This window comes from Apus apus, chromosome 1, assembly GCF_020740795.1.
Source record: "Apus apus isolate bApuApu2 chromosome 1, bApuApu2.pri.cur, whole genome shotgun sequence".
Taxonomy (NCBI): Eukaryota; Metazoa; Chordata; class Aves; order Apodiformes; family Apodidae; genus Apus; species Apus apus.
The window spans coordinates 206,308,769-206,336,317 of NC_067282.1; the positions used below are offsets into that span (position 1 = coordinate 206,308,769).

The 27,549-nt window shown below is 62.2% G+C and overlaps 3 protein-coding genes across 3 annotated transcripts in view; all 3 read right to left on the minus strand.

Annotated features, from left to right (window-relative positions):
* The window catches only part of SHANK3 (SH3 and multiple ankyrin repeat domains 3), a 311,807-nt gene extending 308,691 nt beyond the window's left edge, over positions 1–3,116 (minus strand). Inside the window, exon 1 of the mRNA XM_051612081.1 lies at positions 2,939–3,116. The gene's annotated coding sequence lies outside the window, so the exon portion shown is untranslated. The remainder of the gene's footprint in view (positions 1–2,938) is intronic.
* A 10,686-nt stretch (positions 3,117–13,802) lies between these two features.
* LOC127387311 (acrosin-like) lies at positions 13,803–16,610 on the minus strand. Its single transcript, XM_051625530.1, has 5 exons — positions 16,483–16,610; positions 16,048–16,242; positions 15,451–15,716; positions 15,043–15,188; positions 13,803–14,623 (listed from the first exon to the last, which is right to left on the minus strand). The coding sequence occupies exons 1-5, from the start codon at positions 16,551–16,553 to the stop codon at positions 13,970–13,972; spliced, it is 1,332 nt and encodes a 443-aa protein (XP_051481490.1). The 5' UTR covers positions 16,554–16,610; the 3' UTR covers positions 13,803–13,969.
* A 5,037-nt stretch (positions 16,611–21,647) lies between these two features.
* Positions 21,648–26,963, minus strand: ARSA (arylsulfatase A). Its single transcript, XM_051612402.1, has 8 exons — positions 26,647–26,963; positions 25,328–25,568; positions 24,631–24,849; positions 24,033–24,202; positions 23,403–23,527; positions 23,136–23,263; positions 22,740–22,842; positions 21,648–22,629 (listed from the first exon to the last, which is right to left on the minus strand). The coding sequence occupies exons 1-8, from the start codon at positions 26,868–26,870 to the stop codon at positions 22,328–22,330; spliced, it is 1,512 nt and encodes a 503-aa protein (XP_051468362.1). The 5' UTR covers positions 26,871–26,963; the 3' UTR covers positions 21,648–22,327.
* Positions 26,964–27,549: the final 586 nt, after the last annotated feature.

Genomic DNA, 27,549 nt, shown 5'->3' on the forward strand with positions numbered 1-27,549 from the left:
ACTAATTGAGACAGAATGACAGTGAAAGTTTTTAGTGAAGTTTATAAAGTTCTAGGGTGGAAAGACCTCCCTGTGACTCAGGTCTGGGGGAAAAAGACCCAGGCAAGTTGAGCCCCCAGCCCCATCTCCTGCCTGTAATGCATGCACCACACACTGGTGGTGTGACCCCAAGGTCTCCAGCTCACACTTGGAGCGTGAGGACTCGTGCAACCTGCACATCTGTGAGGGCTGCAGCAAGGCCAGGGGACAGCTGCCAAGAGCAATGGCACATCCTGGGCACAGGCACCTCCGGGAGCCCAAGAGCAGGAGAGGAGTGGAGCCTGCAGAGGTCAGTGCCCGTGCCTGTGCCCTTAGCCTCTCTCCTCATAGCCCACGACTGGCACCAGCGCCCAGGAACACCCATGGGCTGACACAGTCAGGCCCTCCCACCCATCCTGTCACAGGCACCGCTGCAGAGCTCGCTCACGTGTGGCTGTTTGTCATGGATGCCTGACAGATAACCCTGACAGAGAATCACAGAACAGTTGTGGTTGGAAAAGTCCTTTAAGACTATCAAGTCCAACCATTAACTCAGCACTGCCAAGTCCACCACATGACTGAAGGCTTTGAGGATCCCCGTCCATAGACACCATGGCAAGAAACAGCAGGTAGGGTTCCTGCTTAAACCCTGCTTGCTTAACTCCATCACTCCCTTCATGTGAGCATCCTGATGTACACCAGCATCCTGATGTGCCAGCATCCACCGGTACTCGTGGGTATCAGCACCTCCACACTCAGCTCTGGAGTTTCCTGCTTCCTTGGCCCCTTTTTGGGAGAGTAGGAGAGTGGCAGACTCTCACTTTCCAGCAGTTCCCCAAGACATCAGGTAAAATGGCAAGCTGAGGCCCAGACACAAGGACTCAACCACGCAAGTCCCAAGCACAGGACTGTCCAGCACACCCTGAGCCCCAAGAACAGCTCATTATGACAGGTGGGAGAGGAGATGCTTAGTACAGAAACTGTGCTTACACATAGGCAAGAGAGCACAGAGAAAATGGTGTGCTGAGCATGGTGCACAGGCATGTGCCAAGCCTTGAGGGCAGAAACACTCAATTATGCACAGATACACCACGATCACAAACAGAGAAGTTACAAAAGCATCAGCACAGCCTACCAAAGCAATGCCATGCCCTCACCAGTCCCCCTGCCTGCCTAACTGCTTCTGGACCACACCACAGGTGTCGGGGTCCCCAGCCTCTGATGCACGCTCTGCCTGCACGCTGCCAAAAAGCAGGGCCCTGCTCCCCAGCCCGTGCCCTCAGCCACCAACCGTAGCCCCTGCTTCCCAGCATCTGCCTGTCGCTGCAATCCAGGCACGCTGCAAATCTCAGCCCTTATTCCCCAAAATAGCCTCCAAGCGCAGGCACAGCCCCGCTCTCCAGTCCACGTGCCCGAAGCCCATCCCAGCCCCTATTCCCAGCACGGCATCCCCGTTCCGACCACTGCTCCCGCCCTGAAGTGCCGACATCCCAAAGCAAGCTACGGCCCCGGTCCCCAAGGCAACACACCGCAAACCACAGCTACAGCCACCCCACACGCGCACCCCACAGCCCCGTGCCCCAGAAGACCTATCCAGGCGCTCGCCGCAGCCCCAGGCTCCCGGGGTGGGCACCCAGCCCCACAGCGCAGCCCAGATTCCCGAGCAGGAGAGCGCGGGGCTGCGCTCCGCGGAGCCCGCCGGCCACAGCCCCCGCCGGGGGTGGCTGCGGGGCAAACCACGGCGAACCACCACCGCAAACCGCAGCCCCCACCCGGGGGGAGCCCCCCACCGCGAACCACAGCCCCGCTCCTCCGCACGCCCCCCGCAGCTGCCCCCTCCCCCCTCCCGGCCCCCGCCGCAGCCCCTCGCCCCCCCCCCCCCCCCCGCCGTAGCACCGGCCCCGGCCCGCCCCGCCCGGGACCCGCCGTCCCCCCGCCCCGACCAGCACCAGCCCCGGGGCCTCCGCGGGCGCCCGGGGCGCGACCCCCGGGGCAGCGCAGGCGGCCGCTCCTCGCCCCGGGCTGACCCCGGCCCCGGGGCCGCTCGGTACCTGGGGGGCGGCGGGGCCCGAGCCACCATCGCCGAGGGCAGCGGGAGCGGCGCGGAGCGGGGCCGGGGCGGGGAGCGGCGGATCCTCCGCGGACTCGGCCCCCGCCGCCGGCAGCGGGTGTTAGTTTAAGGAGTTGTCATGGCAACGGGCAGCCGGCGCGCGCGGGAAGGGGCGGGCGGAGGGAAACTTCAGCGGCGGCTGCTCCGGCCCCGACCCCCGCCCCAGCCGCCCCCCCGGGGGTCTCGGCCCCGCACCCGCCCACGGCGCCCCGGGCTCCCCGCTCCCCCGCGCCTTCAGCTGCCTCCCGGGCTCCCGCCGCTGCCCTGTGCCCACCGGCACCGTCCGTCCCTCGCTTGGTCCCGGTTCGGCCCTGTCCCGCCGGCGGCAGCCCCGGGAGGAGCGGGCGGGCGGCGGGGGCAGCGCTGGCTCCAGCGCACCGGGCCCGGGGCACCAGAGAGCGGGGCTGGGGTCCCGGCCACGGCCCTGCCCCACGGCCCCGCCCCACGGGCCAGCCTCACCTGCCCCACAGCCCTGCCCCACAGCCCTGCCCCACAGCCCTGCCCCACGGGCCAGCCCCACCTGCCCCACAGCCCTGCCCCACCTGCCCCACGGCCCTGCCCCACCTGCCCCAGGGCATAGCCCGAACTGTCCCACCGCCACCGCCGGGCCCCGCGGCCAGCCCCGGGCTGCCAGCCCCGCTGAGCCCACCCCACCGGCACCAAGTCCTGCCCCAGCCCTGCCGGCCCCGCCGGGCGCACCGGGCTGCCCTTGCCAGGGCTGTCCCGGCCCCACGGCCCCGGCAGGGAGCAGAGCAGACCCTGCCCCACTGCTCGGGGGCCGCCGGGCTCCCACCGGCCCCGTGCGGTTACCTGGCACAAGCCCGAGCGCTCCGGCACGGGCTGCTCTGGTTCCTGGCGCCCGCCCGGAGCCTCCAGGAAACCCGTGGCCGCCAGCTCGGCCCCTTTCCTGCCAGGAAGGGACAAGGGACACCCCCGGCCCCCGCCGGGCTCCCGCCCCGCTCCGTGCCCTGGTCCCCCCGCAGGGACCTCCTGGCTACGGGGACCTGCGGGCACAGACGTGGACTCGTGTGCGTGTGTTGGGGGCTGCGGGGTGGTGCGGGGTGGTGCGGGGGGCTGCGGGGTGGTGCGGGGGGCTGCGGGGTGTGCCCCGCCCGGGGGCCGCACCACGCCCAGCTCCGGGGGCTGCGCGCAGCCGCGGGTCAGGATGTGCCTCCGCATCCTATCTGGGGAGCCAGGAAACACCTTGGCCGGGGCAGAGGTTCTCCCTTCCTGTGGGAGCCCCGAGCGCCGGGAGGAAACCCCGGGAGCGGCAGCGCTGCTCGCAGCACGGACGGACGGACGGACAGGCCGGCGGTGACCCGAGCTGGGGCGCTGGCTGGGGCACAGGGTCTGCCCCGGGCTGGGGCAGGGGGACAGCCCCAGCTCAGGCCTGGTGACAGCGGGACACCGCTCTGCAGCAGCACCCCGGCACGGCTGGGGGGGACAGAGGGACTCTGCCCTGCCTGTGCAACCACGGACCCAGGGGGACACCCACTGCCCTCCCTGGGGTGCTCCTAGACCCCCCCCCCCACTGCCCTCCCTGGGGTGCCTACACACCCCTCTCCTCTGCCTGCCCTCCCTGGAGTGCCCTAAACCCCCCCCCACTGCCCTCCCTGGGGTGTCTCCAGACCCACTGGGCAGGGAGGGTCTCCCTGCAGCCATTGCAGCCAGCCTGGGGAAGCTGCAGGAGGGATGGACCCTGCCGCAGGACCTGGCCAGGTTCCTCTCCCCATCCCTGGGACAACTTTTCAGCATCTTCTGGGACCTGTGCTGGCCATAGCTCCCACATGTCCATCCTCCAGTCTCCAAAGGGAGCTGCAGCCACCAAGGGGTGCCTTCCCACTGCTCTCCAGGTCTGTGTTGCCAAGCCTCTGGGCTTGGAAATAGCGTCCAGACTCCCTTTGTGCCTTTGGCCTGGTTTTGGTCATGAGTTGTTTAGTTGCAATTCTTTGGGTAGTTTTTAGCTCGTGGAGGCCAATTTCCCAGATTTCCTTCATGAGCCTGGAGAGCCGAGAACACACTGTTCCCATAATGTTGACATGTTCCCCCAGTCCCACGACTCCGAGTGTCTTGTGGCTACAGCAGCGCTAGTACCAGCAGCTCAGAGCTGGTGCTGAGAGAATGTCTACAGCCCTGTGGTGTTGGAAGCAGGTCCCAGCTGCACAGGAGGAAAACAGGTCCTGGGGTCACAGGAATGGGACTAGGACCTGGGCACAGGGAGTGGCATGGGGTGACAGCCCCAAGAACTGCTCCTGGGCAAAACAACACCTGAACAGGTCCTGCTGGAGGTCAAACCAACAGATCCTTGCTGCACAGCACAAGGAACAATTAAACACTGGGCTGCATCCGCAGCCGCCTGTCCAGCAGGGCCAGAGAGGGGATTGTCCCCATCTGCTCTGCTGTGCTGAGATCCCCCTGCAGGGTTGGGTCCAGTTCTGGGATCTCCAACACAAGAAGGACACAGAGGCGAGATACTAGGAAGAAATTCTTTGCCATGAGGATCATGAGTTCCTGGCCCAGGCTGCCTGGAGAAGCTGTGGCTGCCCCATCCCTGGAAATGTTGAAGGGCAGGTTGGATGGGGCTTGGAGCAGCCTGGTCTGGTGGAAGGTGTCCCTGCCCGTGCAGGGGTGGAGCTGGATGAGCTTTAAGGTCCCTTCCCACCCAAACCATTCTAGGTGAGCATCTCTGAGCCAGGGCAAGCCCAAGGCTTGGGAAGCCATCCCTCCTTCTGTCCTTTAGGGAAGTCTCAGCACAGTGCTCTGGAGTGGCCCCATGTTTGTATCCATGAAGACTTGAGAAGCTTATGAACACAACCACAGGCTGTGCTGGTCCTGGCTTAGCCTCAGCCCAGAGACATGCACAGGAACAGCACCGTGTCTGCACCCATTTAGGGCAGGTCAGTCTGCCAGGCACAGGCAGGAGGTGGAACCAGCACCCAAGCAGGCTCTGGCTCAGTGAAGTGTGGGTCCCAGCTGGGGGGCTCCGGTGTGGTGGTGCACACATACCTGGGGGATATGGGCTCCCCAGGGAGCTGGCAGTGGGCTCAGCAGAGCTATGGGTCCCCACCTGGTGCTAGCATGGGGCAGGGACTACAGAGCCTGCCTTGGACCAGGAGCCCCCAGTGTGCAGAGGGAACTGGTGCCTGCCTGTCTCTCCCCAAGGGCTGGAGAACAAGTGCCACGCACAGGCACGAGTGGGAAGCAGCAGGAAGCGCGTCTCCCAGACGGGCTTGGAGCCAGGCGGAGGCTGCACCCATCTGGTCCCCCCCGTCTGGCAGCCAGGAGGATCTGGGAAGATGGCAGAGACCATGCAGGGGATCCAGGGAGGCAGGGGAAGGGGGCAGACATGGGGGGCAGCTGGACCTGCCCACTCCCAGGTGTGTCCAGGGACCCCACAGTGCAGGGCTGGGAAACCACATCCAGCAAAGGAGCCAAGAAGACTCCTCTGGGCAGTGACATGCACACCAGGAGGAAGGAGCTCGGGTGATTCTCCCCCTCTGCTCTGCTCTGGTGAGACCCCCCTGCAGGGCTGGGTCCAGCTCTGGGGTCCCCAACATATGAAAGACACGGAGCTGTGGAAGCAACTCCAGAGGAGGCCATGGAGGTGATGGACGGGCTGGGGCAACTCTGCTCTGGAGACAGGCTGAGTCTAGTGGAAGCTGTCCCTGCCCATTGCAACGGGTTGGACTAGATGATTTCAAGTACTGGAACAGGATGCCCAGGGAAGCGATGGAGTCATCGTCCTTGGAGCTATTTCAAATACATGTAGATGTGGTACTTAGGGACATGCTTTAGTGGTGGACCTGGCAGTGTGCTAGGTCACTGGCTGGACTTGATCTTAAAAGTCTTTTCCATCTAAATCCATTCTGTGATTCTATGATCTTTAAAGGTCCCTTCCAACACAAACCATTCTGTGATTCTGTGTGCCAGAAAAATGCCTCTCACCATATAGTGACACCACTTCTGAGGCACTCTGAGTGCTCAGGGAGTTCTCCCCAAGGAGAGGAGCATCTGGCTCCAGCTGAGCACAGGATAGGACAGGACTAATCCTTGGGCAGAGTGTACTGACACATCTGGGCACACACCAGCTGCAGGTTCACCACTGCTCCCTGCAGGGTCTGGTGAGGGTGATTCCTCCTGCAAGCTCAGAACTTCCTTAGAGTCATGCTGCTGAAAGCTCTGGCTGGAGATGATGCACCACCCACCACCTGTGGCGACACAAAAGCCTCACAGTGGGGGTCCTCAGCAGCAATGCCTCAGGCCCCTGCTGGGCTCCCAGTCCCACAGACCAGTGATCCAAGGTCAAGGTCTGGTCCTCATCTGCAGGGTGCACCACAGCCCCTCCAGCACCAGGAGCCTGGAGCTCCAGGCTAAGGCCATGACTGGCCACGTTGTTCCTTGGGCACAGTGACACTGTCCCCAGGCAGGGTAGGACATGGCAGCTTGCTGAGAGTCTGCCAGGCCCCTCCTGACCCCTCTGCCCCCTCTCCAAGCATGGCCACTCCTGGCTGGGCCACTCCAGCCACCACTGGCACAGAGCAGCCCAGGGCCCCGCAGCGCTGTCCCCAGGTTGCCCCTCCCAAGGCCAGTGCCCGTGGCTGCACTGGCCTCCAGCCCTGATGCTGCACATGCTATAGGTTTGCTCGGACCCAGCATCTCTGGGCTGTGCTCTGTCTCTGCCCTGAGTCCTACTTGACTGCTCAGAGAATAAACTGGAAATGTCCCAGGACCCCTTCCCAGGACTTCTCCGTGCCAGGTCCCATGAGGAGGATCCCATGCTGTCCCCTCCACGGCCGCTGCTGGATGTTTGGCACAAAGCTGGAGGTCCATGAGCAGCTCCGAACGCTGGACAAGTGCAGGAGGAGGCTTTGTGTTCCCCAGCTCCCAACGGCAGCAGAAGGTGCAGCTGTCTCTTTTCCCTGAGCTCCGGGTGTAGGAACAGCTGCTGCGGGGCTCCGAAATGTCAGATCTTGCTGCTGGCAGAGATAAGCCCTGGGCTCTGCCAGTAGCAGCCTCCGAGCGCCGCTGGGGACACCCCTGCCCTGTGCCTGTGAGGGTGCCCCGGGCAGCTGCCTGGTCCGGGCGGGAAATACCGGGGCGCGGGTCGCTAGGAGGGGTGGGTGGGAGCCCAGGCCCCTGGCTGCAGCCCCAGCCTGCTCAGAAGCGGTGTCAGCAGCAGTTCTGTGTCCTGGTCACACAGGAGGCACCCCGTGTCCCAGCACGGGTCCTGCCCTCACCCCGGGCGCCCTGTTGGGAGGCGGCTCCAGAGCATCACCTCCTGCAGCCCGGGCACAGCGCTGTCCTGCTCCGGGAACCTCCCTGCTGAGGTCTGGGCACCCTCCGTGCAGTCCGGCTGCTACGGAGCCTCAGGCTGACACTTGCTGGTGACGAGGGCTCTGCTGCACCGATGTCCTGTGCCACCAGCTCCCTCTCCAGCCCGCCCTGCCGCACGGCAGGTCTCTCGGTGCCCGGGCTGCAGCTCCCAGCACCCACCTGCTGGATGTGACACCTCGGCCTGTGCCTCGGGTCACCCTCAACGCAAAACAGAAGTTGCTGCAAGAGTTAAAAGGCTTCTGCTGGGATGTCACTATCAACAAGGCTGTCAGGCGGGTGGGCGACAGGAACAGCCCTCCCTGCAGCTCCCTGCGCTGCCTTCCCTCCCTCCCTCCCACCCCTCAGGATGCCGACGGAGCCCTTGGTCACAGTCCCCACCCACTCCAAACCTCTGCCCTAACTTTTGTTTTCCCGTGGAGGGATTTGCTTTGGTTCCACAGATCCCTTGGCACACTGAACTCCCCCGGCCCCTCTCCAGGCTCACGCTTGGACCCTCCCTGGATGCCAGTCCTGGTGCTTCTCCCAGGAGCTGCAGACCACCTCCCCACACGTGCACCAGGCCCCTGAGCAGGGCCACGTGTAGCTGGCTGTGCCCAGAGCTCGTGTGGGGCCACTCGGCTTCCCTGGAGCTTCACCTGGTACAGTTTAACCTCACATGGCAGACAACTTCATTCCACCCCACCGAGCACAGCCCAGCACTTCATGTGCTTCCCCTTCTGAGCCTGGATTTCACATAAACATATTTTTAAATATTCTCTCTACCATCTTGCAAAGAATTCTGTATGCTAGTCCTGACCAACCTTGCAGAAGCAACTGCATCTCCTCTGGGGCAGCATTGCCTGCACTGGGGTGTACGATTTGTGAACCTCCAGGATTCACAAACAAACCAGACTCTTGCAGCCCCCCGGGAAAACAGCTGCTGGTTCCCCAGAGTGCACCAGCCAGGTGAAACTGAGCCCTGCTCCACACATCCCATGGTGGGCAGCACCTGCCCCATCTGGGGCAGACCAGTGAGGACAGACACCTGGTATTGGCCCGTGGTCCTTAGACTAGATATTAGGGAGAAATTCTTTACTGAAAGTGTGGTCAGGCACTGGAACAGCCTGCCCAGGGAGGTGGTGGAGTCACTGTCCCTGGAGGGATTCCAGAGATGTGTAGATATGGCACTTCAGGGCGTGTTCCAGTGGGCATGGTGGGTTGTTGTGGGTTGTGTGTTGTTGTTGGGTTTCTGTGTGGTTGTTGGTTTTTCCCATTTCCACCCCTCTCCCCTTCTTTCTTTCCCCTGGCTGCACAGTTGGGCTCAGTGATCTCAGAGGTCTTTTCCAATCATGATGGTTCTGTGATTTTGCAGGTGGCTCCAAGGCCTCTTGGTCACTCCTGATCCAAAGTCTGGGTGTGCCAGGATGCCCTGTAAGGGCAGAGGGAAGCACTGACCCTCAGCCAGGCCACCAACCAGCCAAAGCACCATCTGCTCGTGGCTCTGCAGGGCGCTCGCAGAGCTGTGGCAGTCGGGCAACATACCCAGTGACTGGAAAGAAGGAGCATCATGCCTGTTCTTAGGAAGTGTAAAAAGGAGGTTCCTGGAACTAATGACCTGTCACCTTCATCTCTATTCCTGGGAAATTTGTGGAGCAGATCCTCCTGGAAGGTATGTTGAAACATATGGAAGAGAGGGAGGTAATCAGAGACAGCCAACATGGCTTCAACAAGGGCAATTATCTGAGGGCTGGAGCAGCTCTGCTCTGGAAAGCAGAGTTGGAGCCCCCTGCCCTGGTACCTGAGCCCTGCCCTGCCCCAGGCTCTCACCACAGAGAGTGAGAAGCAGCCACTTCCACACCCCCTCTGCCATCATGGAATCATGGAAGAGCTTGGGTTGGGAGGGACCTTCAAGTCCATCCAGTCCCACCCCCTGCATGGACAGGGACACCTCCCACCATTCCAGGCTGCTCCAAGCCCCATCCAACCTGCCCTTCAACACTGCCAGGGATGGGGCAGCCACAGCTTCTCTGGGCAACCTGGGCCAGGCTCTCCCCACCCTCACCGCCCAGAATTTCTCCCTCACATCTCAGCTCCAGCTCCCTCTGCCAGCTGGAAACCCTTCCCCCTGCTCCCATCCCTCCCTGCCCTTGTCCCAAGCCCCTCCCCAGCTTTCCTGGAGCCCCTTCAGGCACTGGAAGGTGCTCTCAGGTCTCCCTGGAGCCTTCTCTTCTCCAGGCTCAACACCCCAACTCTCCCAGCCTGGCTCCAGAGCAGAGCTGCTCCAGCCCTCCCATCATCTCCGTGGCTCCTCTGGCCTCTCTCCAACAGCTCCGTGTCCTTCTTGTGCTGGGGACCCCAGAGCTGTTCCCAGCCCTGCAGGGGGGTCTCAGCAGAGCAGAGGGGACAATCCCCTCCCTGGCCCTGCTGATCACGCTGCTCGGGATGCAGATCAGGACACGGGTGGATTCTAGGCTGCCAGCACATATTCATGGGTCATGGTGAGCTTCTCATCAGCCAACATGTCCTGCTCTCCAGCATCATGATAATCCCTGTACACCACCCATTCTTTCACCAAGCTGTGTGGTGTGGTGGCATGCTGGAGATGACATCCAGAGGGTCCTGGAGAGGCTGGAGAGGTGAGACCATGCAAACTGCAAAGTTCAACAAAGCCGAGCACAAGATCCTGCCCATGGGTCAATGCAATTCCAAGCACAAATCCAAGCTGGGCAGAGAATGGATAGGGAGCAGTCCTGCGGAGAAGGACTTGGGGGTGTTGGTTGGTGTCCAGCTCTGGGGTCCCAAACAGAGGAAGGACATGGAGCTCTTGGAGTATGACAACTTCCCAGCCACAGCTGGGCTGTGGTACAACAGTCCCTGCTGGGGTGGCAGGTCAGGGACTACATGTGTGCTGTCTGGCAGCACGTGTGGGGCCTCTGGAGCAGTTGGTATCTCCACTGTGTCCTGGCAGGACCCGTCCCCACCACAGAGCCCAGTGACCTGCTGCACAAAGCTGGCAGCAGCCCCCCTCTCTCCCTCAAAAACCCTGGCCAGCAACCTGCAGGAGTCAGAGGGCTGGGGGGAGCTGCTGGGAGGGATACAGCAGTGGGCAGGGGTGGGGACAGGGGTGGGGACCCTGCTGGTGACAGGACTGGAAGAAAGATCAGGATGGGGACAGGGATGGACATAACAGTGGGACTGGGAATGAGTCTTGGATGAGGGTCAGGGAAAGCTCTTCTGGGCTGGGGAGCAAGGGCCAGAGCTGCCTGCCTCAGGGGAACAGCCGAGGGGAGGTGCTCAGTGTCCCCCAGCAGCAGAGCCTGCAGCAACGGGGCACAGAGCCACAGCAGCACTGGACCTGGTGTGCCTGCCCAGGCTCTGCCTGGCTGCACTGCAGGGGCAGCTCTGCCTGGGGGAGCCGTGTCTGAAGGACTGTGACAGGACAAGGGGCAGTGGGTGCAAACTGGAACATAGGAGGTTCCACATAAATACCAGAAAAAACTTCTTTCCTGTAAGAGTGACAGAGCCCTGGGACAGGCTGCCCAGAGAGGCTGTGGAGTCTCCTCTGGAGACATTCAAACCCACCTGGACACGTTCCTGTGTGATGTGCTCTGGGTGATCCTGCTCTGGCAGGGGGGTTGGACTGGGTGATCTCTAGAGGTGCCTTCCAACCCCTAGGATTCTGTGATTCTGTGAAAGGAGAAGTGTGCAGACCAGCCATGTAGGCCAGGGGAGACCTTAGAGCACCTTCCAGAAGCTGAAGGGGCTACAGGAAAGGTGGGACAGAGGTTGGCATGAGAACAGTGTTGAGCCCAGGGAGCCCTCTGGACCTGGACAGTGGTGGGGACAGCAGGGACAGGGGCAGGCCCCACAATCATGTCCAAGTGTCCAGAGGTCTTGATGCAGCCTCTGTGGTGGGACAGCCACAGCTGGGTCAGGAGAGCCAACCAGCATGTCACAAACCAGCTCAGCAGCTGGGCAGACACTCAGCACAGGACGGCATCGTGGGCCAAGGACAGGGTGTCACCACACAGCCAGTGTCACAGGCTGCCTGGAGCTGCTCCCACCCCACAGCCCCCTCCCCTGCCCAAACCCAGCCAGGATGCTAGGCCCTCATTCCCAGCCAGCCCAGAGAAGCTCCAACAGCTGCTGCACCACTGAGAAGGGTCAGACATCAAGGGGAGGCAGAGAGAGCTGATGGTGCAGAGATAACTTGCCATCATGGAATAATTTTGCTTAGAAAACACATTTAATAACAAGTCCAACTGCTAACCCAGCATTGCCATGTCCACCAGTAAACCATATCCCTAAAGGTGGTCCATGCAAAAGGTGTCACGGAGCAGATCCCCAGTTTCCCTTCCCAGTGCTAACATCCTCTCTGGCAGCATGGCTCTGCCCATGCCCAGGGTGATGGACCAGCACTCACTGTCAGACATGGGATGATTGCACTGCGCACCATGGCATTCATAAAATATTGAGCAGCAGTTAAATGCTCATTAGATAGATTTAAACATTGAGACCCAAAGAGCCATTAAATATGTAGTGTGCAGGGTGGGGGGACCTGATGACTGACTGCACAACATCTCCACTATGCAGAGCTGCTACAAGTCTCTCTGCTGCAGACGTGTCTGCTCCATCTTCTGCCATGTTCTCCCAGCAGCCTCTCACAGCTGCAAGAGGTGTGGGCAGACGAGCTCTGAGAAGCAGCAGGGTGTGCAAGAGCAGCTCCGTGCAATGAAGAGTGTGGCTCCGACACAGGTGGCCCCAAGCAGAGTACTCCCCTGGCACGTGGTGGCCTCACTGCAGCCAGCCCTGGTGGCCTCAGCCGTGGTGGCCTCACCAACCTCTGGGGCTCTGCAGGCAGCTGCAGGGCTGGGAAGCCCTGGGGACACAGTGTGGCATGGGGCAGGGGGCTCCAGGGCAGCCTGCAAGCTTTCCTCTCCATCCAGCCCCCCCTTGCTCTGCCCTATGGGCACCCTGCCCACCTTCCTCCCAGGGACCCCCCCCCAGTCCTCAGCACCCAAATGCTCTTTGACAGTCACTCCAGCCCTGCCCCCTCCATGGACACTCCTCAGCACCCAGGTCTGAGCATCACCTGCCCCAGCACTGACGCCCAAGGACAAGGAGCTCCCACAGCCCATTCCTGGGAGCCTGCCCCTGGCAGCAGTGCCAAGGGCTTTCTGGATCCTGGCTGCATCCCCAGAGCTCTGGGAGGCCTTACACCTCCCCAGCCCTGCTGCAGGATGCACTGGCTGGGGCACAGCTCACCCTCCTGCTCCAGGCAGAGCAACAAGCCACATCCAGCAGCATCCCCAGTCCTACCAGTGAGCCTGGCAAGTGGCTCAGGCAGTGCCTTGAAAGCCTGGCCAGCTTGGGGGCTGGCTGCAGGTGGGGGGCACCAGGGGGGTTTGGAGAGGGTGGACAGCAGAGGAGAAAAGCTGGGCTGCCAGAAGCAGCTCCCTCCCCTATGATACCTCTCCCTGTTCTTCAGCCTCTGTCTCCAAGGCATTCCCAGCCTGCCACACTTCCCAAACCTGCTCTTTGGGTCCCCTCACTCTGGTCTTTCCCCTCCTCAGCCCAGAGGCCCCCAGTTGCCTCCTGCACACAGAACTGCACTTGACTCCCTTTTGGGAAAATACCCATTTCCACATTGCTTTGGCTGGCATGGAGAGGATCCTGCTCTGTTCCTGCCAGGGCACAGCACCGCAGCCAGCGTGGCCCTGTGCTCTGCTGCCTCCCTCTGCTCCTGCTCACGCCCCTGCACCCCCACTCTGCTGGGCAGGAAAAGCACCTTCTGGTGTGACAGTGCAGCCGGCTTGATGCAAGGACCAGTCACAACCTCCTTCTGCTGCAGCCTTGGTCCCTGCACTCTGTGTTGGAAGGCCTCCTGCAGCACACCTGCCCCACCGCCCGCAACACCTTCCCTGCCCAACCCACAGGCATGGCCTGTTCAGCTTCCTGCAAGGAAATCAAGTCCATGCAATCTCTGTGGTGGGATGCCAGGCTGTTGGCCCAGTCATTGGTGGAGACCTTGGGCCCCTCTAGATCCGCGTCTCCTCCTTCAGGAGAGAGCCCCGTTCCCAGCTCCCTGCTGCACTGCTCATACACATGGATCCCACCAGCAGGTGTTCCCAGCTGCTGTCCCCAAGACTCCAGCCTCCTAAGACCTGTGTTCCCACCTTCCACTGCACCCTCTCCCTCCTCTCTGGCCAGGCACAGTTCCAGCCCTTCCGAGTGACTCTCTCCCTCTGTGCCCTTCCTGCTCTGCCTGCAGTCCTGTTGTGCAGGGGCTGGACATGGGAGTCCTTGCTTTGCCCAGGAGACTGAGTTGGACTGAAGCGTGGTTAGATGTGAAAACAGCCAACTTTATTTCAAGAACTGAGGACACTTCTTCACATGTGTGCATTGAGAGGGGTGTGGGCAGGACACAGCAGACCTTTGGCACCAAGGCTGCCTCGCGATCAGCAGGCATCCAGAAGGAAATAGCTGTGGGACACTGCAGCCTGCACTGGATACTGTCCATCCTGCTGCTCAGGCCTTTTTTCCCTTTAGGAACTTCACGAGCTGACGCAGCACCTTGAAGAATCGCACCAGCTGCCTCTCTGGGAACGGACAGGGCGTAGACAAGCTCAGTGGTGGTGCTGGAGTTGGTGGTGGTGGAGGCGGTGGTGGTGGAGGTGGTGGTGGTGGAGGTGGTGGTGGAGGTGGTCGTGGTGGCATCAGTGGTGGCATCAGTGGTCCTGGAGTTGGTGGTGGTGGTGGCGGTGGTGGAGGGGGTGGTGGTGGAGGCGGTGATGGTGGAGGCGGTGGTGGGGGCATCAGTGGTGCTGCAGTCGGTGGTGGTGGAGGCGGTGATGGTGGCATCAGTGGTGCTGGAGGCGGTGGTGGTGGTGGTGGAGGTGTTGATGGTGGAGTCGGTCGTGGTGGAGTCAGTAGTACTGGAGGCGGTGGTGGTGGAGGCGGTGGTGGTGGAGTTGGTTGTGGTGGAGGTGGTGGTGGTGGAGTGTCTGTTTCTTCTGGCTCCAGTTCCATGTGCATCAGGATCCAGTCGTAGAAGTGCTGAGTGGAGGTGTAAATCCCGGGCTGCCTCACTCTGGCACAGCCTCTCCCCCAGCTGGTCACTCCCACCAGCCAGAATAAGTCTTCGTCAGTCTCTCTGCAGACCAGAGGGCCCCCGCTGTCCCCCTGCAGTGGAGCAAGAGTGAAGGTGGTGTTGGGTGGCCCCTGCCAGCACTATGGGGGCTCCTTCTCTCTCACAGCACCAGCCCGAGCTGTGCTGGCTGCACAAAGAGACTCTGCTCAGGGGCTGGAGCTGCAGAACCGTGTCTGGGAGGGGATCATGGGCCTGTGGAAGGTGGGTGTTCCAGGACCGGGACCTGGACCCATGGACTGCCTTGAGCACTGGCTGAGTCTGCTGGGCTGCCGGGCCAAGGGGGCCCTGGACAAGGAGCTGTGGCTGGGGAGGGGGAGGTGAGCCCCAGCAGCGGGGAGGACCCAGCCAGGGGAGGGTGACTTGCCAGGCCGAGCCCACGCCAGGTCCCTCTGGGGGCTGTGCCAGGACTGTCGGGCTGTGCTGCTGGGGGGGACCTGCTGCACGCTCCTACCTGGCAGGTGTCGATGCCACCCTTTTCGTAGCCAGCACACAGATTGTGGGTGTGGACTTCCCCTCTGTACCAGTGAGTGCTGTTACAGAGCTGGACATCAATCAGCTCCACCTTGGCCTCCTGCAGGGCTCCAGGGGTCTTTGTAGCTGTGAGCATGGAAAGGAATTAGCACCCAGCAGCTCCCTGCCAGTTCTCCAGCCCTGTCTGGTGAGCTCCTTTCCCAGGCTTGGCTTTGCATCTTGAAGGCATCTGCCAGGGCTTCCCTTCTGTCCTACTCTGGGCACCTCTCTGCAGGCACACGTCCCTGCAGCCTGACTCTGGCCTTGGCCTCTGCTCCCAGCCAGCCCAGCCCCACTCCCCAATGTGCCCAGACAGTGCTCAGGACAGCAGCACGTTTTGGGAACTCACATCTGGCTCTGGAGTGACCCCAGCCACTGATATAGCAGTTTTTCAGAGCTGATACTTTGACCGTCATATCGGGCAGACAGGCCAGCTGGATGTAGGGGGTGCACTGGACAGGACGGCTCAGCTCCACCAGGGCGATGTCGTTTTCCATGGTGAGGTTGTGGAAGTCCTCGTGGAGCTCGATGTGGGTGATGTTGCGCACCTCGAACTCAGGGTCCCGCCGAAACAAGTTGGTGGCCCCAATCACCACGCGCCATACTTCGAGGGGCCTGGAAGGAGATGGAGAGAGGGCTCAGGGGGAGCAGAGCCCCGAGCTGCAGCAGCCCAGCAGCTCCCACCTTCTGCCTCCCACCGGAGAGAGGGGAGCAGCGCTGCCAAGGGTGCCGGTGTGCTGGCCTCCTGCTCCAGAAATGTGGGCCTGGAAGCTGCCAGGAGGCAGTGGCACCAGCCCAGCCCTCTCCTGAGCTGGCTCCCAGCTGGGCTGGGAGTGCCCAGACACTGGTTGTGCCGGAGGGAGATGGGATGGGAGGAGGAAGTGGTGCTGCAGATGGGACACCTGCTTCTGCTGGGGGGACATGCTCCTTTGCTGGTTCTCCTTACCTCTTCTTCTTAAAGCAGTGGGCTGCTGTGAGGACCCACTTTGGGCTGATGAGGGACCCTCCACATTCGTGCCCTGTGCCTGAGCCATAGCGGTCCTGGATGCTGACAATCCAGGGCCAGGCCCCTGTGCGTGCATCGGTGCCGCCCACAACGCGTACGGCGGAATCAGGCACCAAGGGCCGGAGCCCGCAGATCCTGTAAGCAGAAGCTCATCAGTGTGCAGCTCCAGGGGCTGCTCTGCTCAGGCTGAAGGTCAGCCCTCTGCCCTACCCACCAGGCTCTGCCAGACGGGGCCCCTGGGCAAGCTGTGCCAGCTGCTGCCCAGGCCCTGAGGCTGCCCGTGGAAGCTGCGGCGTGGCCAGGGGGGGCAAGCGGGCACCCTCCAGTGACCCCCGAGGGGGGCTCAAGCTCCCTCCCTGAGCCCCAGCCACTCACCCACAGTTGTCCTCTGTGCCGTGCACGGGCCAGCCCAGGGCCAGCAGGACGAGGAGCAGGAGCACAGCCATGGCTACCAAACACCAGGGCTGGTGACAGCTGAGCAGGGGCCAGCAGGGCCGATGCTGCTCTCGGTGCTGCTCTCGGTGCCGCTCCCGGTGCCGCTCCCGGTGCCGCTCCCGGTGCCGCTCTCGGTGCTGCTCTCGGTGCTGCTCCCGGTGCCGCTCACGGTGCTGCTCCCGGTGCTGCTCCCGGTGCTGCTCCCGGTGCCGCTCACGGTGCCGCTCCCGGTGCTGCTCTCGGTGCTGCTCACGGTGCTGCTCTCGGTGCTGCTCTCGGTGCTGCTCCCGGTGCCGCTCCCGGTGCTGCTCCCGGTGCTGCTCACGGTGCCCTTGGCCCGGGGCTGATGTCACAGAGACGAAGCTCCAGGTGCCGGGCACGGGTGCATCCCAAGGAGGGAATGGAGCGTTCCAAGCCGGAGGGGAGGGGGAATCTACCCACGGACCCCCTCCCCAGCACTCGGCTGCGGGGTCAGCCTGTGCGGCCGTGGCACAGCCAGGGGGCACCACAGCCCCTCGGAGTTCTCCACCCCCTGTTCTCTGCAGCCTTTTGCCACCGGGTCCTTCCTTGAGCTGGGCTACTGGTCTCATCCCCAACACTGACATGTCACCCCTGGGCTCATCTCTAAGGGACCTGGTAAACTCAACCCCCTTCAAACCTGCTTTAAAGCCCTCTCGATGAGCCCCACCAACTCATTAATCCTTTTCTCCTTTGGGATGGCTGAACTCCATCTTCAGAAAGGGCCCCAAGGAGGATGTGGGGAACTACAGGCCTGTCAGCCTGACCTCAGTGCCAGGGGAGATTATGGAGCAGATCATCCTGAGCGGCTCACACGGCAGGGCTCCCTTGGAGCACAGCCAGGGTATCAGGGCCAGCCAGCACTGGTGCAGGAAAGTCAGGTCCTGTTTGACCAACTCATCTCCTTCTATGACCAGATGCCCTGCCTGGTGGATGAGGGGAAGGCTGTGGACATTGTCCACCTGGACTTTGGTAAGGCCTTTGACACCATCTCCCACAGCATCTCCTGGAGATGAGCTGGCAGACCATGGCTTGGACAGGTGCACTCTGTGCTGGGTGAAAAACTGGCTGTATGGCTGAGCCCAGAGAGCTGTGGTGAACAGGCTTGGATCCAGTGGTGTCCCTCAGGCCTCAGTGTTGGGGCCAGTCTTGTTCAACATCTTGATCAATGACCTGGATGACGGGATTGAGTGCATCCTTGGTAAGTTTGCAGATGGCACTGAGCTGGGTGGGAGTGTTGATCTGCTCGAGGGCAGGAAGGCTCTGCAGAGGGACCTGGACAGGCTGGATCCATGGGCCAAGGCCAGTTGTATGAGGTTCAACAAGGCCAAGTGCTGAGACCTGCACTTGGGACACAACAACCTGAGGCAACATTCCAGGCTTGGGGCAGAGCAGCTGGAAAGTGCCCGGGGGAAAAGGTCCTGGGGGTGCTGGTTGATAGAGGATGGAGATGAGCCAGCATGTGCCCAGGTGGCCAAGAAGGCCACCAGCAGCCTGGGCTGCACCAGGAATAGCATGGCCAGCAGGAGCAGGGCAGGATCATCCCCCTGTACTGGGCACTGGGGAGGGGACACCTGGAATCCTGGGGTCAGGTCTGGGTCCCTCAGGACAAGGATATGGAGGAGCTGGAGCATGTTGTGAACATGGGTGGTTTTTTTCTGGGTTGACAGCTGGACGCAGTGATCCTAGAGGTCTTTTCCAACTGATGATTCTGTAATTCTGTGGGTCTGATTTGCAGGCCCTCTGTTCTCCTCAGAAGGGAACCATCTACAACAATTACTCTCCTTTTTTCCTCAACAGAGGCAGCCATACTGCGTGGAGCTGACTGATCCAGCCTAGGCACCCCTCTGGTTGGACTTTCACCTCCATCCTCATCTGCCCAGCCCTCAAGTTCCAGTGCCCTGTAGCTGTTCTGTAAGGACAACTGGGAAGGTGGGGGAGGCCAGGGAGGGATTTGCCTGATGGCCTGAGCAGGGACCTGTTTCCATTCCACCCGTCTCTTAGGTGCCCTCCTTCTGCCTGGTGGCCAGAGGGCAGGGGATCTCTTGTCTCTTCTTGTAGAGCCTCCTCCTGCTGCATTTGCCTTGGGGATGGTAGGGTGGCTCCACCAATCTGTCTCCCTCTTATTCTCCCTGATGCTCCTCAACCTCTCCACTTCCTCTTCCAGCTCCACCACCAGGCTGAGCAGGTCACTCCCCTGGTCACAGCTGTTGGCTCTGCTACCCTCTGGTACTGCTGTCCTGAAAGCAGGTCTGTTACCTGCTGTGCAAGGAGCCCATCCACAAACAGAGTGGAGATCCTTGCTTTCATATCCAGTTCTGAGCAGAAGAGGAAGCAGGGGGTGTTGCACACAGCAAGCTCAGCTTCAGGAAACACAAGTGCTACTTTTATACCCAAAAATGTGAGGAAGAACTTGGTTTCTAACATGATTCTATCACTGGCACACACGATTGGTCACTAAGTTCTGACTTCCAAGTGCCAACGCTCAGGAATTTCCACTGTGCCTGCTCAGTGAATGCGGGGCTTGTTGTTACCAGGGGTCCCTCTAGCCTGTGGGTGTGAATTTTAGTATGCTCAATGGATCTTTAATATATTAATAAGGTGTTTTCAATTACTCAATGTGTTTTTCCCCAGTGCCCAAGACTGTGACCAAGCCAAGCTACGGGCAGAGCTCCTTTTTGTCCCTTCCATCCTGCAGGCCTGTCTCAAGGCTGGGCTGGTGACTACTGGGGAGTGTTTTTCTCTAACTGGAATCCGATTTTGTCTAATTCTTACTGTTTCACCATTATCTAGGCCTTGTTTAAATTCGGTGTGTCTCATGTTCTCCTTTATGTGATTTTTTCCAACTGTGATTTTTTTCCCCCCCCAAATATGACTCACTTCACTGAATAACTGACAACAGCACCAAGGACAGGCTCGGGCAGTCGCAAACCCGAGGCAGGGGAAGCTCCGGCTGGGCCACCACGTCCCTCCCGGGATGGCTTCGGGCCGAGCGGAGACCAGACCGCGGCCCCTGCGGGCAGAGGATCAGGGGGCGATGCCCTAAGGAGCCCGGAGCGCCCTGCCCGCCCCGACTGCCGCCTCAGGTGCTGCGTGCCCGCCCGGCCCGCCCCTCTGCCCGCTCCTCACCCTCTGCCCGCTCCTCACCCCCTGCCCGCTCCTCACCCCCTGCCCGCTCCTCACCCCCCTGCCCGCTCCTCACCCCTCTGCCCGCTCCTCACCCCCTGCCCGCTCCTCACCCCCTGCCCGCTCCTCAAACCCCCCCTGCCCGCTCCTCAAACCCCCCTGCCCGCTCCTCACCCCCCTGCCCGCTCCTCACATCCCCCTGCCCGCTCCTCACGCCCCTGCCCGCTCCCGGGGCTGCTCCCGCCCGGGAGGTTCGGACACGGTCGCTGTCGCCCCCGCCCCGCCGGGGCTGCCGGAGCCGCCGCTCACCGCCCGCTGGGACATCCATCCCCTCTCTCCGTGCTTTCCTCTCCGCGGTTTTGCCGCCCTGGGCAGGGTGCCCCGGCGCCAGCCCCGGCCCGGAGCCCTTCGCCTCGCTGGCTGCCGTGGTGAGCACGCCGAGCTTTCAGGTCCCTCCCAGCCCGGACCGTTCTGTGGCTGTCAGGGCAGCTGTGGTGCCCGGTGTGCGCGGCCGCGGACGTGCAATGGGAAGCTCCCCACAGAAGGATGCTCCTGCTCTCCCGGCGCTCTCCACGGGATCGGTGGGTCCCGCAGCAGCCGCGGCTCATCAGCCCCTTCTGCCGGGCATGGCGGGCCTTGCCCGCACGCTGAGGGCCGGGCACTCGGGGGGAAGAGCCGGAGCCGGCCCCGCGCCTGTGAGCAGGGCGAGGTCCTGGGGCTGGAGCGCAGTGGCTGGCTCGTCAGCCCGGTGGAATGGGCAGGACCGTCCTGCCGCCATCCCTGGTGCTGTGGGTAGCCGTGAGGCACTCCTGCCATGGGGGTGCCAGGGCAGGCTCTGACTGCAGGGGGAACAGCCGCTGCCGAGGCCCTCGGGCTGTAGCACGGGTCCACAGGCACAGAACTGAGCCCCAGACTGCACTCCAGGCTGCTGTGCTTCTGGAACACTGGCCTGAAGCTGGAGCCCCACGTCTGCTTAGAGCAGACAGAAGAAGGTCTTAGAGAAGACAATTTGTCTTCTGGGGACGCTGCAACTCCAGCACCAGATTTTGCAGGTCGTATGGGGGAATGCTGTGAGTGAGAGCTGGCCATGCTCCACGGTAATGGAAGGACGAGCTGGGGACATTCTGAAGAGGAATCTGGCAGAGACAGCAGTGCCCAGGAAGTGACATTGGCCGTGCCACGGAACTCCCTGTCTGCGTTGCCCCGTTCCGTGCCCGGTGCGGGGTGGCTGCAGAGGCCAGGCTGCTAGGAATGGCAGGCGGGGACTCAGGCTGTGGGGACCCAGCAGCGGGACACACTGAACATCTAGGGCCGGCTACTGGCGGGACCACCATGTACATGCACAGTTCACTGGTGACTGTGATGCTGCAGCAGGTCCTGCGCAAGAGGAGAGAGGCTCCTTTCAGTAGTGTAGATGGCAGGTAGTTGCAGCCCACCTGACTGATCAGCCCCAGCACCCACAGACCTTGCAAGAGGACCAGGTCCGTCAGCCACCACAACATGTCCGCCTCTCAGAGCCGTGAAGGACTTGGAGGTCCTGGAGCGTGCACACCCTTCCTGCCAAGGTATGTCCCCTCTGCACTGGCTGAGCTGCCCCCCTGAGCGGCCAGTCCCCTCCATCCTGCCTCCTCTTGCTGCACCCTTGGCCCCTGGCAAGCGGCGGTGCTGCTGCTCTAGCTCTGCTCCCACCCAGGGGTGCACAGTGAGCAACCAGCTGGGCAGAGATGTCTGGAACCAGGGACACCCCCTTTACTGCATCCTGACCATGGTTTGCAAGGAGCTGCTCTGGCTCTGGAGGTGACACTGTATCCTGGTCTCTCTGAGCCAGGGTTTCTGTCAAGAGGCCTGTCTCGGTTCACTGGTCAGGGTAAATCACAAACCAGAGGACAGAATGGCTCTGTTACCCCTGTCCGCCCTCCCAAGGGAAGATTCAAGGGGAATAAGGAAGAGAGACTTACTGGTTGGAAGGTAAAACTGGAATGTTTACTGCAGCAGGGAAGGAACAGTAACACGAGATGGGAACAAATATATACACGTAGATTTAGAACCTGATCTCAGTGATGGCAAATATAAATGCCCAAGGGTCCCTGGTGGCAGGGCTGACTTGGGAGAAGGGCCCACAGCTCTTCCCAGCACCCGATGGATTCAGATCCTGGAGGGCACATGGTGAGCTGATGAAAAAGTAGGAGCCTCCCGCCCAGACCTCTGAGTGCAGCAAAGCAGTAAGAAGGGAGCAGGAAGGGGAAGACTGCACATCCTCCTGGCTTTTATAGACTGGCAGGAGATGGGGGGGGGAGTGCTGACCCCTCCCTGTTCTGTCCCCCGGATCCCTCAGGGTCCTAAACACCCTCTCTCTAGGTCCTCGTGTCGGTACCATCAACTCATCTGGGCCCTCTCAAACCAGAACAAGGCCTCAGCTTGAACACCCAACGTGGAGCACAGGCTCACTGCCCTGCACACCCAGCAGGGCTGGCAGCCCCCCCATGAGTGAGGGACACCACTGAGCCAAGGCTGTGGGGGAGCTCTGAGGCTGAGCTTGGTTAGTTGAAGGTAGGGGGAGGTCTGGTGGGCTTGGGACAGGGTTCCAGTGAGGAGCAGCTGTGGGAGATGGAGCAGCTGTGGGAGATGGAGCAGCAGGAGGCTAGGAGCAGCGGCAGCAGGAAGGCTTTGGGGTGCAGTCTGGTGCGCAGCAGGGCTGCAGGGCAGGATCCCTGCCCTTCCAGATCTGGCTTTCCCCAAACTCCATGCGCTGCTCAAATAGCACTTTCTGCACCTTGATCTCCTCCAGGACCTGCAGCACCTCTGGGCTTGCACCACTCTGTAGCAGGTCATAGTTCTCAGCAGGGTCTGACTCCAGGTCGAAGAGCAGTGGGGGCGAGTGAGGGGCCAGCGGGGTCAGGCCATGGCAGGCCTGGTCTGGGGTCGTATCACTGTGAAAGGAGCCTGCAAAAGAAACCCCCAGGTGGAGCTTGGTTTCTTTTGGAGCTTTGGACAGTAAAGCCATGCGGGACTTCCTGAGGCTGCCCAGGCAGAGGAGGGGAGGCAGCACCAACCTTGTGTGAAGTAATGGGCCTTGTACTTGCCGAGCCTGACGGCGAAGGGGCCGCGCAGTGGATCGGGGGATGGTGGGTAGAAGAACATCATCTGGCGGGGACTCTGTGGGAGCAGCAGAGGTAAGATCACCCCTGCAGCAAGCTCCCTACTCAAAGCTACCTGGGCTCTGTCCATCCAGTGCAGCCAGGGGGCTTTGGCCTGGCAACCTGCTGCACTTGTTGGAGCAGAGCAGCCTAGAGTTGCCCCAGAACTCCACAGCATGACCCACGCCAGACAAGAGATCCCAGCTCATGGATCTCCCTTGCCCCCAGCTGGTTCTGCTCATCGCGCACACAGCTCCAGCCCCACATCAGCCTTCAGCCACAGAGCCAGCCAAACCAGCCCAGAGGACTCACCTTCCCTGACCCAAACAGCACCGGGCTCAGGTCATAGCCATCCAGGGCAACTTTGGGAAGAGGTGCTCCAGCCAGGGCAGCCAGGGTTGGCAGGATGTCCAGAGTGCTTGCCAGCTCATGTGTCACTCCTGTCACCCACCACAGCAAGGCACAAGGAAAGGTTCAAGCACCTGATCCTTCCATCCTCACTCCTCTCCCACCCTCTGCTTGTCCTGGGGCCGCCGAGCTGCCAGGACACCCCTGCTCACAAGCAGTGCCACGGCTCACCTGGGGCAATATGGCCAGGCCAATAAGCCACTGCTGGTTCCCGCATGCCACCTTCGTATGTGGTGCCCTTCCCACACTTCAGAAGGCCAGAGCTGCCTCCACGTGCCATCCTCATGGTGGAGGGGCTGTGAGAGAGAAGAACCATGTGCCATCAGTTTCACAGGTTCATGTTGCCCCTTCCCTGAGGCTGCCAACCGGGCCGTGACAAGAGACACAGGGCCAGCAGTGACAGTGCCGTCCTCCTCATCCTTGTGAGGCAGGAGGCATGGGGCAGGTGATGAAGCCAAGATGGGCAAGACACCTAAGCAGGGCACCAGAGACTAGTGCCACCTCCACCTGAAAGGAACTGGGGTCTGTTGGGGCTGCTGCATACTCCTGGCCTGATGCCTGTGAAGTTTCTGGTCACGGGGAGGCATGCAGCTGAGTCAGAGGAACAAGGAGCAAATCACACACCAAGTCCTCTCCGGAGCAGCATCCACCCCTCCCCTCACTTCAGGTCACTGGGGTCTCCCCTGGCAACGCCACAACATCTCCCTTGCGCCCCAGCCAACCAATGCCTCATCCCAGTTCCCCCATACCACGGCAGCAGAATCTTACCAGTGACAAAGTCTCCCCTCTGACCCCACTCACCCATTGTCAGAGGTGAAAAACACGAAGGTCGTGTTGGCGAGACCGTTGTCCTGCAGGGCCTGCAGCAGGTGTCCCACCGAGCTGTCAAACTCCAAGAGCGCGTCGCCAAAGGGCCCCCGCCGTGACTGCCCAGTGTGCTCCTGGCTGGCAAACTGGGGGTAGTGTGTGTGCTGGGGAGAGGGCAGAGGGGGCTGCTGCACAGACTGCCCAGAGCTGCTCCTGGTCCCACCTCACCCAGGACAGCAAGCACCCCCAGCCAGGACATGGAGACACGTGACAGTGCCCATGAGACGTGTCCCCAGCTCCAGAAGCACCTTTCAGAAATGGCACAAAGAAGCTGAGCCCCAGGAGAGGATGTGGAGACCCAGAGGGGATAGTTTTCCTGGGTGGACTCCTGGCCCAGAGAAGTGGGCGAAGCCCCAGAAAGAAGCAGCCCAAGTATGTGATCAGAGTGGTGCTGCCCCAGAGCTGGACCTGGGAACAGCAACACCAGGTTATCCAGGAGCAGGTACCAACTGGGGCTGCAGGAGCTGAGGTGCTTTCCTGCTCTCCCCACAGCACAGACCCCCTTCCCCACCCTTGGGCCCCCATCTCCTACATGGGAGGCATAGTAGAGCAGGAAGGGGAGGCCTCGTCGGGCACAGTCAGCGATGAAGTCCTGCGAGAATTTGTTGTAGAGTGGCACCAGATCAGGGAAAGAGAGCGGCTGCTGCACGATGCTCTGGTTCCAGAACAGTGGGACTGGCACTAAGCCTTGGTCACAGGTCCCAAAACACTTGATGTCAGGTGGGAAGCAGGTGAGATTCTGGCAGGGGCCCTGGAGAAAAAAAATAACACTTTGTCTTTTACCTGTATTGCAGGACAGTGAGGGGAGCAGAGTCTCACAGTGGCCCACCACCAGCTCCAACAGGCACCCTTGGGGCAGCCACTCCCAAAGCCCAGGGGTCTGTGCCCACCCTAGAACTGTCCAAGGACACTTGCTGCCCCAACATAATTTTCTCCTGGCAGCAATTTGGGTGTTTCTCTGTATCCCAGAGCTGACCCTTCCTCCCTTGACAAAGGGTGTGTGTCCCCAGACACAACTGGCACCCAGGTTCTGCAGAAGTGCCCGATCCCACAACCACCTCAGGGATGGGCTTTCCCCACCAGCATCCATCTCCCCAGCCCACAGCCACCCCCACCCCTCTGCCCAGGCAAGCACCAACCCAGCCGATGTGCTCTCCATCAAGCTTCATCCTTCAGGAATCTCCCCCGCCAGCCCCAGGACACCCTTCAGGGCTGGACAAGCCCCTCACCTGGTCATGGGAGTAGGGCACCCCCAAGAAGTGGTCAAAGCCCTGGTGGATGGGCAGGAAGGAGCCGTTCGTGCCCAGGCCAAGGTGCCACTTGCCCACCATGGCGGTGGCGTAGCCCTGGGCCTTCAGCACCTCTGCGATGGTGACCTCGGCCAGGGGCAGCCCCCCCCGGGAGTCGGGGCTGAAGACACCGGGATACACCCCGGAGCGCGTCTGGAACCGGCCGGTCAGCAGGGCTGCCCTGCAGGGAGGGGACGGGAAGGGGACACAGGCATCACCCTGGACACGGCACAGCCCCTGGGGCTCAGCACCCACAGAGGGTGCCCCGTGGGCTCCCTACTCTTGTGGCTGCCACTGTCACCTCCCGCCTGCTGGGACAGAGCTCAGTGCTGGGTCCTGCACTTGGGTCACAACAGCCCCAGGCAACATTCCAGGCTTGGGGCAGAGCAGCTCGAAAGTGCCCGGGGGAAAAGGTCCTGGGGGTGCTGGTTGACAGAGGATGGAGATGAGCCAGCATGTGCCCAGGTGGCCAAGAAGGCCACCAGCAGCCTGGGCTGCACCAGGAATAGCATGGCCAGCAGGAGCAGGGCAGGGATGGTCCCCCTGTGCTGGGCACTGGGGAGGGGACACCTGGAATCCTGGGGTCAGGGCTGGGCCCCTCAGGACAAGAAGGACATGGAGGGGCTGGAGCGTGTCCAGGGAAGGGTCACGGAGCTGGGGAAGGGGCTGGAGCTGAAGGAGAAGGGGCTGGAGAACTTGTGAGGAGCAGCTGAGGGAGCTGGGGGTGTTGAGCCTGCAGCAAAGGAGGCTGAGGGGAGACCTGCTGGCTCTGCAGCTGCCTGAGAGGAGGTTGGAGCCAGGGGGGTCGGGCTCTGCTCCCCAGGAACAAGCGACAGGACCAGAGGGAACGGCCTCAAGTTGTGCCAGGGGAGGCTGAGGTTGGATCTGGGGAACAATTCCTTCCTGGCAAGGGTTGTCAGGGCCTGGCCCAGGCTGCCCAGGGCAGGGGGGAGTCCCCATCCCTGGAGGGGTTTCCAAGCCCTGGAGATGGTGCTGAGGGACGTGGGGCAGGGGTGGCCTGGGCAGGGCTGGGGGAAGGGTTGGACTGGGTGATCTTCAAGGTCTTTTCCAACCAGAACCAGTCTGTAATTTTCTGACTCTTGCTCGTCCTCTCAAGGAGCAATCAGATCTCCGGGCCTCCACATCAGCTCTGCCCACACGGCCCCGCCCCAGCACTGACCGAGGTGCCCCGCCCGGTCTCGTCGTTCCCTCCGTCCCAGCTCTGGGGTCCCGCCGGGGGCGGGGCCGGGGGGACGTACCGGGAGGGGCTGCAGACGGGGGAGCTGCTGTAGAAGTTGGTGAACCGCAGCCCTCGGGAGGCCATCCAGTCCAGGCTGGGGGTGGCGGACGAAGGGTGCCCGTAGCTCCCCAGGTCCCCGAAGCCCAGGTCGTCCGCCAGCAGCAGCAGGAAGCTGGGCGGCCCGCCGGCCGCGCCGCGCAGGGCCAGCAGCACCAGGGCCCAGCGCAGGCCCCGCCGCCACATGGCGCTGCCGCCCGGGACGCGCGGCGGGTCCCGGCTCGGCGGGTCCCGGCTCGGCGGGTCCCGGCTCGACGAGGCGGCCCCACCCGGGCCCGCTCCGCTCCGGCCCCGCTCCCGGCCCCGACGGGCCCCACCGGCGCCACGTGACCTGGCCCGCGGGGCACGCCGGGAAGTGTAGTCCGCCGCCGTGCCCGCCCCGCGGGGCGCCGGGACCGGAGCTGCCCCGGGACCGGAGCTGCCCCCGGGACCGGAGCTGCCCTTGGGACCGGAGCTGCCCCGGGACCCGCCCTGCCCCGGGACCGGAGCTGCCCCGGGACCCGCCTGCCCCGGCGCTGCGCTCCAGGGTGTCCGATTAACAAGAAGCGTCTCGCACGGAGCCGCCATCGGCCCCGTTCGGGCTCTGGACTCAGCCCCGCCGCCCGGCCCCGGGTCCCGGGGAGGCCCCAGCACCCGCTCCCCCCCACCCCGGGGCGGGAAACCCGGAGCCTCCCCTGGGAGGGACCGGCACCGTGACTCGTGGGTAACTGCTCCGCTGGGGCTGGGTGGCCTGGGGGAAGGTCCCCGGCGTCCCCTCTGTCCCAGCTGCCCTGATCACTGCTCCTCTCCAGGAGTCAGGGCTTCAGCCCTGGGCAGCCTGGGCCAGGCCCTGACAACCCTTGCCAGGAAGGAATTGTTCCCCAGA

What these genes read in the sequence shown, in the direction of transcription:
- LOC127387311 (XM_051625530.1), bottom strand. Translation starts at nt 16,553, where the DNA reads ATGGCTGTGCTCCTGCTCCTCGTCCTGCTGGCCCTGGGCTGGCCCGTG. An exon ending in GGGTCACTCCAGAGCCAGAT is followed by an intron (nt 15,189 to 15,450) that starts GTGAGTTCCCAA and finishes CCATGCTCACAG; the next exon opens with CTACAAAGACCCCTGGAGCC. An exon ending in GTGGCATCGACACCTGCCAG is followed by an intron (nt 14,624 to 15,042) that starts GTAGGAGCGTGC and finishes GCTCCACTGCAG; the next exon opens with GGGGACAGCGGGGGCCCTCT.
- ARSA (XM_051612402.1), bottom strand. Translation starts at nt 26,870, where the DNA reads ATGTGGCGGCGGGGCCTGCGCTGGGCCCTGGTGCTGCTGGCCCTGCGC. An exon ending in TGCCCTACTCCCATGACCAG is followed by an intron (nt 24,850 to 25,327) that starts GTGAGGGGCTTG and finishes TTTTTTCTCCAG; the next exon opens with GGCCCCTGCCAGAATCTCAC. An exon ending in TTTTTCACCTCTGACAATGG is followed by an intron (nt 23,528 to 24,032) that starts GTGAGTGGGGTC and finishes TCTCTCTCACAG; the next exon opens with CCCCTCCACCATGAGGATGG.